Genomic DNA, 14,159 nt, shown 5'->3' with positions numbered 1-14,159 from the left:
CAAAGCAAATAAATAATATGTTTATTATATATACACACACCATATAGTTTCCTTTTTATCCTGAAGAAAACTCAAAAGCAAACTGTAATATTGCCATCAAATTAGATTTAAGGAATAAATTCTCTTTCTTCTTTCACTCAACATGAGTCAAGGGTCATTGATCTTTTAAATTTAATTGTCATCTTTTTAACTGAACTCAGGTTCAAAATATTTTAGAAGTGTATACAATAGAAATAATTTTTATGGTAAGGAGAAAAAAACTGATTAAAAATGAGATCTAATTCAAGGCTGAAAATTGTCACCGAAAATTGAATTTTAGGAATAAAATTAAAAGTAGTTCAATCATCAAGTTTAACTCTAATTTTAATCTTCTCCTTCTCCATACTCTTAGAATCTATTTACGTTCACCATTCATCTAGGATGGTTCTTTTTTTTTCTTTCTTTTAATTTAACATGTATTATAAGCCTGGGACTAAGCTAAGTACTTGATTTCCCTAAATATTTCCACATCTTTTCAAAGAAGATTAAAAATTCCAACTGTACAGTTGTGAAGACTGAATGTGATGTTTAGTAACTTGCCCACTGTCATACAGCTAGCAAATGACAAATCTAGGAGTTTAATCCAAACTCCAAAGTCTATTCTGTTAACTATCATATTACTGAACAGTAAACTAAATCCCTACTATCCTCTTCAGATTCTAAAATTGTACTATCTATCATAAGCTCAGATTCTAAAATTGTACTATCATAAGCTCAGATTCTAAAATTGTACTATCTATCATAAGCTCAGATTCTAAAATTGTACTATCTATCATAAGCTACTCTGATTGTTGCCTACTTCAAGAATCCCATATAACACAGCTCTCACATTCCCCCACCTTACCCGCAGGCCATCCATATCATCAAAGAATAAGGAGCAAGAATTAGTACAAACACAAAAATACCAAAATCAAGAAGAAAAGAAAAGAAAAAGTAAATCCAGGAACACCAAACCAAGTGAGCACCAACTTCTTTGACTCCAAAGGCCATATTCTGTGGAAGTTTTGCATAGCATCCAGCGCAAAAGAGATTTCAACAGCAATAATGCTTTTATTTGGCAGTCATTGCATGGCCTATGTGAACTCAGTTGGTAGTACTATGCCTGATCTAAGTCAAAGATGTTCTACACAATAAATAAAACAACACATTTTGCTCTAGTCAAGACTTAATCAAAGAAAGTCAAGGGCTGAAAGAACCACGGTGACAGTTAATCTCACCCAAGGAGCAGTTTCTTTAAAACTAGTTACTAAAGGAAGAATGCCTGGGGAGCCTTCCATTTCTTTTATAAGCAAGCAGTTCCTTTTCTAAGCATCAGTCATATAACCTATATAATTTGGCAAAGCCAAGTTAGAATTTTAAAAGCAAGTAAATCCTTCCCTTTGTTAAAGGGCCCCACATAGAAATCAACCTAGCCAAGAATGTTTACCTTACAAATGTTATTTAGTCCCACAAAGCCTAAGGCAAACTAACCAAAATAACAAATACAGAACTTCCCTCCTGCACAAATCAATTCCATAACAAGTGAATTACAGAAATCAATTTCAAAAGGAGAACTAAAAAACAGCAGACAATTAACGAAGAACTACTTTAGACATTTTTTATAAAACAGTTCAAGCTAAGTTGATTATTCAAAAATAAGACATACACAGTATTTTGGAAGCACACTGTAAGAATATCAACACAGAAAATGGAATAGGATAAAAGGGAGGGTTTTTCTACTTGCTTTAACTATGGCTCTACTTCCCATGGCAGACTCATAGGTGGGTCCATTAAATGCTTTCATTACAATACCATGTTAAAAAGATATATACAGGAACATGAAACGTTTTTTTTTTGTAAAATAAGACCGCTTGACTTAAAATTCGATATGGTAATACACAGTAGAATGGACAATTTTTAAATTCCTCCTCAGATTCTGCTATATGATTGAACTTCTATCCTAGTTTTCATACTTATACATTTTTCTTACTTTTCTGCAGCTTCCCAGGTATTGTATATTGGAAGACAAGTGAAAGACTCAGAAACTTCTAGCTTGACACCTTTTAAACCAGACTGACTATACCATTGTTTCCTAGACCCAAAGGCAAAATTAAAATAAAAATGTACAGTTTAGTAAAAAGTAATTCTATTCAAGACCAAAGTAACAGAGAGTATTAGTTTTCTACTGCTGTGTAACATACTACTATAAACTTAGTGACTTGAAACTACACACAATTATTATCTAAGTTTCCATGGGTCAGGAGTTCAACATGTTTTTGCTGGGCCTTCTGCTCAGGGTCTTGACAGGCTGAAATCATGATGTCAGTCAGGTCTGTGGTTTCATCTGGAGCTCACAGTCTTCTAAGTTCACTCATACTGTTGGCAGAATCCAGTTCCTTGTGGTTGTAGAACTCAGGTCCCCATTTTCTTGCTGACTGTCGGCTGGGGATAGCTCTCAGCAACTCAAGGCTGCCTACAGTTCCCTGCCGTGTGGCCCCCTCCAAAGCATGGCATTCTGTTTCTTCAAGACCAATAGTAAAGCATCTGCTGCAGTTTTTAATCTCTCTAACTTTATATCTGACCTCTAGACCCTCTTTTAAAGGTTCTCACCTTACATATTAGGTTCACACGCTCAAGGGAGAGGATTTTACAGGATGCACAGACCAGGGGGCAGGAATCCTGGGGACCATCTTAGAATTCTGCCTCCCACATGTAATCAAAGCAAAAAGCTTCCTACAGATAAAGCTTTATCCAGAGACAATATAATAGTTGGAATACAGAGAAATGTATAAACTACGTATCCTTCAGGTCTTCCTCAAACACTATTTTTGCATCATCCTCAAATAGTATTTTTTGCATCATATCTCTTGATAAAATTGGACAACTAACAGTTTGAGATTATAATCTCAGGTAAAAGTCTGGAGCCAAATTTGCTCATTAAACCCTAATTAGGGTGGAGTCCTTCTGGTAGTTTAACTGGTATATCCCAAAGATAAGCCAATCTACCAACTGTCTCCATCATTTCATTGTACTAAGGACAAAGCCCCACCCATCGGTCAATGCAGCAACTCAGGATAGGGTAAGTGGAAAAAGAAAACGGGAGATGTCCACCAAGAAAAAGCACAATCATTTACATAATTTCCAGAAGCTCCCAGACCAACTATCAATGTTAAGTGATATTTTCAAATCTGTTTTCTTGTATGATTCTAAAGGCTACTTAGAATTTTTTTTAAGGAAAAGAACACATTTTTAAGGCCAAAACTGCAGTTGCTGAACTAAAACTGATGATGATGATGAAGTTCTGAATAGTGGCATAGACAATGCTAAAAACTGGATTAGTAAATTAGAAAGCAAACATATGGGGGAGAAATGTCAAAGAGATGAAATTGTGAAGAAAAACAGACAAGAGACACGGAAATATGTATTTTTCTAAGCTCTGTAATAGCAGGTTGTAGCAGACTAGCTAGGTATTCACCAAACGTATTTCCTCTTTCTCCTGGTCACACAGATAGACTATATTTCTAATCCTCGCTTGCAGTGTATGAGCTTCTGCTGATGTAATGTTGGCAGCAGTCATATGTATCACTTACAAGCCTGGTCAATTAAAAAAAAAAAATCTCCAGGCATTATTTACTTTTTTCTCTACTGCTGTAACATTGAAAGCCACATGTTGAAGTGATAGAGCCACAAGTTGGAAGAGTCCTGGATCCCTTCACAGTCACTTAAAGAAGAGCTACCCAACCAGGAACATCCATTTTGGACGTCACATGAGCGAAAAATAAAATTTCTACGGTGAGATTTTAGAGTTTAGCTATTACAACAGGCATCGTTATTTAAAGAAACAGGCACTGGCATTGGAAGAATGGTGTTGCCATAACAAAAAAAACCTAAAATAAATGACACCAGTTTAGAGGTCAGGCAGTAGGCCACAAGAATATATATTTAGCAAGTCAAAGGCCTGAAAAGCCCTGTGATATAGTGGCAAAACAACTGGCAAAACCGGAACCTGTAATAAATGAAAAGGCACACCGCATGTCTATTGGGTCTGTAGCTCTATATGTGAATGTAGAGAGAGAGTTATAGTGTATATTGGCATTTGCTTTCTGCTTTTACCAAGGTTTTACACAAAAACGATGAGCACAGAATTTCCTACTTTGAAAACTGAAATTACAGGGAATAGCACAAGGCCAGAAACTTGGGCCTCAGAGGGTTAGAAAGCTGAACACATATAGATCCCAAATAGTAAAAGAAAAAGATGGTAAATTTTGAGCAATTAAGTCCAAAGGAGACCTTCTTGAACAAAGTGACTTAATCCTGAGGCAAAAATTAGATTCAGGTATGGTTTTCTTACCCGTTATTTCATATAGCCTCCAAGTAGGGCCTAAGTAAGAAAGAGACATGAGGCAAGGGTTATGCTCCCCCAACTCTACTACCTCCCCAAACAGGGAAGAAGAAAAAAAATCATTCCTGAAAATTATATTTAGAAAAGAACAGTGGGTATGGTATCTAAATAGAACCTATTGGAAAGAGACAGATCAGAGGTCTACTAAGTTTTGAGTTAACTGTAATGTCAAAACCCCACAAATCTGGACTAAATAAAACTCTGTTCAGAACCTTAAAACAACCCTTGGGCTCCTAAACTTGTAGAAGCAGAAAGTAAGCACTGAAAGATAGAGATATAAATGTGGTTGTAGATATAAGTGTAAATGTAGATGTATGTGTATATCTACAGAGAGAGAGAAAGAAATCTTCAAATGAAGGTATATTCCCCAGCACACACTTCAGAAATGTACACAGAAAAAAATAGGGAAAGAAAAACTAAGATGCAGCCAAGAGCCCAGGAGAACAATGCGCAAAGGAGTTCTTTCCACAGAATCAACATCTAGACAAGGAAGTTCCCCTACTACTAAGGCAGAAAGATTTCCCAATGATGGCCCAAAAGGATTACATGATTTGCTATGAAGCAGGTAATACTGCACATCTCCTGTTCTTCCCTTTTCTAAATGGAAGTTTTTGTTGTAGCTATTCTGTTCTAGCTTCTCCATGGTATACTGAGGGTGGGAGGGCCACAGGTGCAGATAACCTATCTTAGTTCCTGGTCATCAGCCCACTGAAGAGCCACATCTGGATCTGATGGAGAGTACTGAGCATCCCTGGAAGGTATCGTACTTTGAGATGGATGTAGTAACTAGATGGGATATTGGGTTGTATTCCTTAGGGAAGGGACAAGTATGTTCTATGGATGAGAGGAAGAGTGAACAGATATGGAATTCCCTGACGGCGCAGTGGTTAAGAATCCCCCTGCCACTGCAGGGGACACGGGTTTGAGCCCTGGTCCGGGAAGATCCCACATGCAGCGGAGCAACTAAGCCCGTGTGCCACAACTACTGAGCCTACGAGCCACAACTACTGAGCCTGTACACCTAGAGCCCATGCTCTACAACAAGAGAAGCCACCACAACGAGAAGCCCACACACCACAATGAAGAGTAGCCCCCACTTGCCACAACTAGAAAAAGCTCACGCGCAGCAACGAAGACCCAACACAGCCATAAATAACTAAATTTATTTTTTTAAAAAAAAGGAGCGAAGAAATATTTGATGACCAAAAGGGTAGAACTGTGCCAGAGACTAGCTACTATGCACCAAAACTGTGTTCTTCTCTTAGACAGAGTGAGATTATATTCCCCAGCATCTCTTACAGGTTGCTATGGCCATGTTATTAAGTTCTGGCCAGTGAAATCAGAAAAGTGGTGATGTGTCACATCCATGCCTAGCCCTTAAAAACCCTACCACATGCAATACTCTTTGGTCTTTCCCCTTTTGCAGCAATCTTCAAAACCATATTAAAAATGACAGACCCATATAATGGAAACTTTCCTTAAATCACCATTGCAAAGAAAACCATCACAAATCAGAAACATCATTTTGGGCTTGACATAAGTGAGAAATAAACCAGATCTCTCCCTCTTTTCTAACATCCATGAATTCAAACAAATATGTACTGAACACCTACTACGTACAAAGTATATGGTAGTTTCTCTCCCTCCTACTTTCCTTACTTTTTAGGTACTACAAGATTTTAAAATGTGTAAGATATCTTTATTCAATGATCTTATATATCCCATAGCATAGGATAGTAATACATGCAATAAGAGCTATACTTGAGATGAAAAATGCTATAGGAGGAATAAAGGGTTATCAGTTAATTAAAAAGTCCTGAATTCACGAAAGGTTTCTTCACCGTTTCTTTAAATGACAAAAATACAGCCAACAGTTAACAGTTTACACATTTTGAGTGCCATAGCAGACAAATTCATCTCAGTCTAATCTGAATTCTACTACAGAATCTGACCTTTACAAGCTGTCTGAACTTGAGCAAATCACTTCCCTGGCCTAGGCCTTAATTTCTTCAGATAATTAGGGGAGAGACCAGATATCTCACATTAAATGAAATAACAATATTCTTCATGGAATCCTCTCTTTCACCAAAAAGGAAGTAATTTCTCAAGCAAAGGCCTAGAAAAAGCAACTTTGTACTATACTCTTGTATATTTTGAAAAATTAGTAAAAATTTGTCAACCACAATAAAGACTTGTCTTACAAGATACCTTCATTCCTGTACTCAAAATATACACAGCAAGGCAAAAGTGTATTTTCAATGATTAATTTTGTTTCTTCATCACTAAAAAAAATGACATGATATGATTATTTCCATCAGGGTTTATCATCAACTAGTTTTAAGCTTTCCACTTCGTAAAGTATAACAATAAGGAAATTAAAAGAAGAATTGGGAAAAGAATATGTGTATTCCCTTAGGAAAGGGATTTCCAAAGAGGCAGATCTCTTTTGCAGAATCAAAGACATATCTAAAAGATTACCAAGGCTAGTTGAGACCAAAAATATGACCTACTCCCTCATTCCTCACAGAATTAAGAACTACAAATGACTTATTCAAGAACACAGTTGTTTATAGAACCAAAAAAGACTTTCCATAAACAGCTGGATCTTCTACTTATTGTTACAGGTTACATCATAAGGTATACTGAGAAATTTTAATAAAAGCAGTGTGACTTAAATTTCAAAAGAGCAAGTAATACTGCAAATTATTACTGTTCTTTATTCATAACGACAAAGTACTTCTGGACGTTCCTTGTGGCTTTCATAACTTAGAGATGAAGTTATTGAAAGAAAAAAATCAAAACACTTTCAACACATTGTTAATTTATAAGCTATAAACAAATTCCTTTCTGTGATCATAATTCCCAGCATTTCCCAAAAGGTCTTTTTTCATTGATACCCATTGATATCAGAAATAACAGTTATAGAAATATTCATATATAACATGACATCTTGCTTAATTACATAGTAAATAATCAACCAAAGGTACCTGCAGCACAATTTAGCTCATTAACTAGAAAGAACTTTTAAAAATCTTGGGGGGAAAAAAAATCTTGGGCTTCAAATCATACCCAAAGTCAAGAAAAGTATTCAAAAAACAGAAAAGCCTCTTCAAAGCACCAATATAAACCATCACAATCAATCAGTATGTACTGAATATTCACAGAGCAAAACAATATACTAGTAAATAATTCACTGCTCTGCTAAGAAAATAAAAGATATTTTAAAATCATGTGTTCCCATAAAGATGAAGGACTTCCCTAAAATGACAAGAAACAATTAAGACATTTAGCAAAAAGAAATCTGTGTTTAACAGAATACTTGCAAAGTCATTGGCCAACCTATCATAAACCCAAGACCTACTTGCTTCATGGCAGTCTCTCCAATTTTGTCTGAATGTTTGCGGATACTCTCCAGAAAGTCTTTGAGATCAGACATAGAAACATCCTTAATTTCTTCTCGAAGCTTGGGGATATTGTCCACCATCACCTTGCAGAATCGATAATGGCTTACTTGAGGCAGATAGGTATGCTCTAGATGTTCCAGAGTTTTCAGTGCAGGATAATGCCTATAAAAGGAATTGCATCACCTTTAGCTCAACTCAGTCTTCTTTAGGGCCACAGATATATTCCTCAGGCAAAATTTCTAGCCTGAATTAGTTTTCACTGTACATTAAGACAAATCCAGGATTAAGTTTCAATAAAAACATGAATGGAAAAATTAATGTAAAATTATTAAAAATCAATATATATATTACAGGACTTAATAAATTATAATCAAAAAAAGATTTTTCCCAAGAATACAGAAAACTTTGAAAATCCACCAATGAAACTCATTACATAAAGAATAAAGGCCATTGCTAGGAAAAAATAAATAAAGGGAAATATAAAATGATCATATCAATGCCACAAAAATCATCCCATAAAATAAAGTACCCAAGGATAGACTTCCAACTATGGCACACAGAAGAGCTTAGCAAATCTTCTACCCAAAAAGCAAATATAAACTAGACAAAACTGTCCCAAACAACCATTTCAAGATTCCGGAAATTGGAAAGGACTCTGCAGAGGAGAACAACAAATTGAGAAGGGTTTATTCATGAAAACTGCTAAATAGAGAGGGACTTTGTGGTATTCTTGCCTGGGGCTACCTCCATCACCCTCTCCACCTCCCCTCACCCCATCACTGGTTATGGCTTGTCAGGAAAATCAGCAGCTTCTCTTCAGTTAGGGGCTGACATGATTTGGAGCAGAGGGTGAAAATCTTATATGGAGTGGTGTTGTTAGGAAAAGTAGCAAACTCATTTTAAAAAAGGAAGAGAGTGGGGGGAACCTCCAGCTCTAATGGGCTGAAGTTCGTCTAGGTTGGAACAAAGAGCAGACTGGAGGACTAACCAAAAACTTAACAGGGAAGTCCTGGAAATAAGAGACCCATAGAATAACCTGATAGCTCTCTGAATATCCCTAGCTGACTGAGAAGCTGTGCACAAATGCAGGGGACACCTAAAAGGGCCTAAGCACTCCACACATCCTTAGCTGACTAGGAGACTGCAGGCCTGCACATAGGAGAAGGCTTGGCAGAATATAAAAGCTCAGCAGACTTGAAAACTTGCCTGAATTTTGAACACACTCCCTAACCCACATACAAGTCCACTAACAAAGGGTAGACACCTTTCTCAGCTCAAGTTTCTTTGAGCACCCAGGACCAACCATTAGCTGATGACTAGCCTTTAAAAATGAAAATGAATTATATTCCCAGATAAACAAAGACTAATAGAGTTCCTTGCTAGCAGATCTGCCTTACAAGAAATACTAAAGAAAGCCAGAAAGGAAATGATAGCAGATAGTAACTTGAATTCAGAGGAAAAAAAATGAAGAATATAGGAAAGAGTAAATATATGCTAAATATAAAAGACTGAATAAATGTGGGGTTTTTTCTCTTTTCTTCTTTGACTATCAGTAAAAGACAATAGTTTTTAAAGCAATGATTATAACACTGTATTGTTGGGTTTATAAAATATAGAGATATAATATAAATGACAACAATAGCACAAAAGAAGAGGGAAGAAATGGAGCTAAGATGAAAGCAAAACTACTTCTATATATTATATCAAAACTACACGAGCAATGACCTAAAGTAGACTGTGACAAATGAAGAAGATTATAATCCACAGAGTAACCTCTAAAGAAAAAAAACCTCAAAAAATACATTAAAAGGTTTACGGAAGAATTAAAATAGTATACTACAAAATAATACAAAAAAGGAGTAAAAGATAAATAAGAACAAAAAAGACATGAAAAACATAGAAAGTAAAGAGCAAAACCCAACCATATTAATAATTATATTAAATGCAAATGGACTAATAAGCACGCAAATCAAAAGGCAGACACTGGGGCTTCCCTGGTGGCGCAGTGGTTGAGAGTCCACCTGCCGATACAGGGCACACGGGTTTGTGCCCCAGTCCGGGAAGATCCCACATGCCGCGGAGCAGCTGGGCCCGTGAGCCATGGCCGCTGGGCCTGCGCATCCGGAGCCTGTGCTCCGCAACGGAAGAGGCCAAAACAGTGAGAGGCCCGTGTACCGCAAAAAAATAAAAAAATTAAAAATACATGTTCAGGGACTTCCCCGGTGGCGTGAAGGTTGAGAGTCTGCCTGCCAATGCAGGGGACACGGGTTCGAGCCCTGGCCTGGGAAGATCCCACATGCCCTAGCAACGAACAGTGGCTTCTGCTCGCCATAGCTAGAGAAAGCCTGCATGCAGCAGAGAAGGCCCAACATAGCCATAAATAAATAAATAAAATTAAAAAAAAAAAAAAAAAACATGTTCAAAAGGCAGACACTGTCAGACAGAATTTAAAAAGCATGATCCAGGGACTTCCCTGGCGTTCCAGCGGTTAAGGCTCCATGCTTCCACCGCAGGGGGCATGGGTTCAATCCCTGGTTGGGGAACTAAGATCCCGCATGCCGCACAATGCGGCTAAAATAAAATAAAAAATAGGGCTTCCCTGGTGGCGCAGTGGTTGAGAATCTGCCTGCTAATGCAGGGGACACGGGTTCGAACCCTGGTCTGGGAGGATCCCACATGCCGCGGAGCAACTAAGCCCGTGAGCCACAACTACTGAGCCTGCGAGTCTGGAGCCTGTGCTCCGCAACAAGAGAGGCCACGATAGTGAGAGGCCCGCGCACCGCGATGAAGCGTGGCCCCCGCTTGCCAGAACTAGAGAAAGCCCTCGCACAGAAACGAAGACCCAACACAGCAAAAATAAATTAATTAATTAATAAACTCCTATCCCCAACATCTTCAAAAAAATAAATAAAAATTAAAAATAAGTAAATAATATAAAAAGCATGATCCTGGGCTTCCCTGGTGGCGCAGTGGTTGAGAGTCCGCCTGCCGATGCAGGGGACACGGGTTCGTGCCCCAGTCCGGGAAGATCCCACATGCCGCAGAGCATCTAGGCCTGTGAGCCATGGCTGCTGAGCCTGCGCGTCCGGAGCCTGTGCTCCGCAACGGGAGAAGCCACAACAGTGAGAGGCCCGCGTACCGCAAAAAAAAAAAAAAAAAGCATGATCCAACTATACGTTGCTTACAAGAAACCCACTTTAGAATCACAGATACAAACAGACTGAAGTAAAAGCTAGAATAAGATATACCCCAAAAGTAACCATAAAAGTGCTTGAATGGCTATATTAATATCAGACACATTAGATTTTTTTGAGGGATTTTTTTTTAAGCAATGAACGAAGAAAAGCCACAAAAGAGCCCCCAAAATGGCAAACACGAAAAAAAAAAAGTTGAACTGATGTGAAGAAATGAAAATAAAAAATAAAATTTTGTCACTCAAACTGCCAACAATTTCTTAAAAAATAATGGATATTATTATCAGGGGTTTTAATAAATGAGAATTCACAGCCTGCTGATAAACATATTTATATTAATGATTCACGTTTTCAATGAAAAATCTCACCAAACAAGTATTCTAAGCAGTTGCATTCTCCCCCACAAAAAAATTACATGTACAAAAATATGTATAAGCCTCTTGAACTGTAGTTATTTATATTAACAAATAAAAAACTAATCTAGAAGTCTATTAACAAGGAATTGGTTAAACGCATTATGATATATCCATGTAGTACCTATGTATATTCAAAGAATAATAAAACAGCGAAGTGTTTACAATATTGTTGAGTGAAAATTATTTCAAAAAAATTGAACTTACAAGTATGATAATGTTTTTCAAAATTACAAATATTATACATGTGTAAATTATGTATACATATGTATGTACGAGCTACACAGTACTAAATATAAACACACACACAAATATAAGTACATAGAAAATGACTAAGAAAATATATACAAAAATGTTAACCATGATTTTTCTTTCCTTTGGATAGGAACATTATGGGTAATAGTTTTCGTCTTCACGTTTTTAATTTCTACATTTCCCATATTTAGTATAGGAAAAACTCAGTTTTGATCCTGTAAGTAAAAGACTTATAGTTCTATTTCAGGTTTTAAGAATGAATTCCATGGGAGATACTTAAACTCTTCTTACTCCAATGCACGTAATACCACAAACACTAAAGATTAGAGGTTGGATTTACTTGTTTTCTTTGCTTATGTTTTTCCCTTCTGTGTTCCAAAAATCAAAATCTTAGTCCAAATAAATGAAGGGAAGAAAGAATTATTTCCCCTAAATTAAGAAATAAAATTACAAATATAGTTTAATCTGAAATGGTTGCTTTTATTAAAATTTTACAGACTCACAAACAATACAATTCACATGGTTTAGTATAAACAGAATGGTGTTTATACTACAATTAGGTACAAAGAGCTATGTGCAATAAAATGCATTTCCTCTAGAGAGAAACTTTAGAATGGATATAAACCTAGAAATTAAGCCAAAAAGATAAACACACTTTAGGGTTTAGTTATATTTTGGAACATTGTTTATAGAATGAGAAAAATCTAACAATGTTGCCTGCAGACACAAGGCACATTCACTGATGAGACACATGGCTGCACAGTGAAAACATCTGGTCTGTCAAATAACTCCACATTTTTCAAGGCTAATTAGTACAAAACCCAGTGATTTCTGGCAATAAAGAATGTTACTTTATTTCCCCATTGTCCTTTCCCTAACACACTCATACTCCAACTGTAACAGATCAATAAGATTCATTCAAATTTCTAGTGTACTTCAATATCAGTGACAGGTTAAAGAATGACAGCCAATTAAACACCTCTATAGCAGACACCAAAAGAAAAGAATTCTATTTCCAGGGGCCATGGAAATCTAAAACAAGATTTTGACATTACTTTTGACAACCTCTAAACATTAAAACTGAATCAAAAGCCAAATGTGCTAGCTCTCCCCCTCCCCCCACCGCATGCAGGCTCCCTAATAGAGATGTGAGCAGAAAGAAAGTAAATGAAATAAAACCAAGAAATTTTTTAAAATAAGGCAGGAAAAGATGTCTAAATAATCCTAAAAATTGGATAACTTAAGGTCAGAATAACTTAGACATGGTTGAATGCTATCCTGAGAAGAGGGATGTTGATTCTAGGCAAATTAAATTTTGGAACTTTTTTGTCATGGTATGGAACTCGTTCGCAATGATGGTTTTTAAAATTCTAATAAGTAATCTTTCAAAGTGGATTACAACTACCCATGAGAAATTTCTTAAAATTCAGAGTATGATAAGAATATAAAACAAAATCTTTCTGCACAGAAAATATTAGTGTCTTTCCTAATTAAAGAGCATCATTAAGAAATATTTAATCCCTTCTATGTGCTAGAGCTAGAAAGATGGTCAGATATCTTTCCTCAGGGAACATAAAACCTAGTAGTATAATGAGTATTTATAGCTTAAAAAAAAAATAACTAGGCTTCCAGCCATTAAGGAATAACAAAGAACAGACATGAACTCTCACTCTTAAGAAGTAAAATACTGGCTAAAATACATAAAACAACTGCTTTCACATAGTGAACATCAAGTAACACAGAACTGTGATCTCCGAAAAAAGAGAAACAAACAAGGTGAATTTAATAGTTATCTGGGGGGCTTCCCTGGTGGCACAGTGGTTAAGAATCCGCCTGCCAAAGCAGGGGACATGGGTTCGAGCCCTGGTCCAGGAAGATCCCACATGTCTCTGAGCAACAAAGCCCGTGCTCCACAACTACTGAGTCGGCACTCTAGAGCCCGTGAGCCACAACTACTGAGCCCATGTGCCACAAATACTGAAGCCCATGCGTCTAGAGCCCGTGCTCCGCAACAAGAGAAGCCACTGCAATGAGAAGCCCGTACACCGCAACGTTGAGTAGCCCCTGCTCACCACAACTAGAAAAAGCCCAGGCGCAGTAACAAAGACCCAACACAGCCAAAAAATAAATAAGTAAAATAAAAAATAGTTATCTGGGTTATCTGACTGAATGTGATTTCTAGATCATGGACACAGTCAGAGAAAACCCAAACAGAGCCCAACAACTTAGCAGAGTTAGCATCAGAGACAGGAGTTCAGGAAAGCTTGTGCACCTTAAGGTTGTGCAGCAGAATTCCAAAAAAAAAAAAAAAAAAAAAAAAAAAGAAGCAATGCAGAAAAAAGATGCAGAAATTTACATAAGGGTTCCCTTGAGTCTTTGCTAAGTACTAGGCCAGGCATAGGAAAAGTGAAATTCTGCATGAACAGGCATAAAGAAGGGAGGGAAGGAAGAGAAGGAAGAGAAGGGAGGGAGA

General features: G+C 37.0%; 1 protein-coding gene across 13 annotated transcripts in view; it reads right to left on the bottom strand.

Annotated features, from left to right (window-relative positions):
- Positions 1-14,159, bottom strand: part of EXOC6B (exocyst complex component 6B) — a 710,711-nt gene that overhangs the window by 598,386 nt on the left and 98,166 nt on the right. For 12 of the 13 annotated variants that reach the window (XR_012325650.1, XR_012325649.1, XM_033838288.2 and 9 more), the window contains one exon: positions 7,782-7,986. Coding sequence is in view for 11 of the 13 variants with exons in the window: in XM_033838288.2 (XP_033694179.1) it covers positions 7,782-7,986 (205 nt within the window). In the remaining 2 variants the exon portion in view is untranslated. The remainder of the gene's footprint in view (positions 1-7,781; positions 7,987-14,159) is intronic. The other variant, XM_073791256.1, reaches the window with a different exon arrangement.

This window comes from Tursiops truncatus, chromosome 14 (genome assembly GCF_011762595.2).
Source record: "Tursiops truncatus isolate mTurTru1 chromosome 14, mTurTru1.mat.Y, whole genome shotgun sequence".
Taxonomy (NCBI): Eukaryota; Metazoa; Chordata; class Mammalia; order Artiodactyla; family Delphinidae; genus Tursiops; species Tursiops truncatus.
The sequence above is the reverse complement of the archived record's forward strand: the minus strand, read 5'-3'. Positions and strand labels throughout refer to the sequence as shown.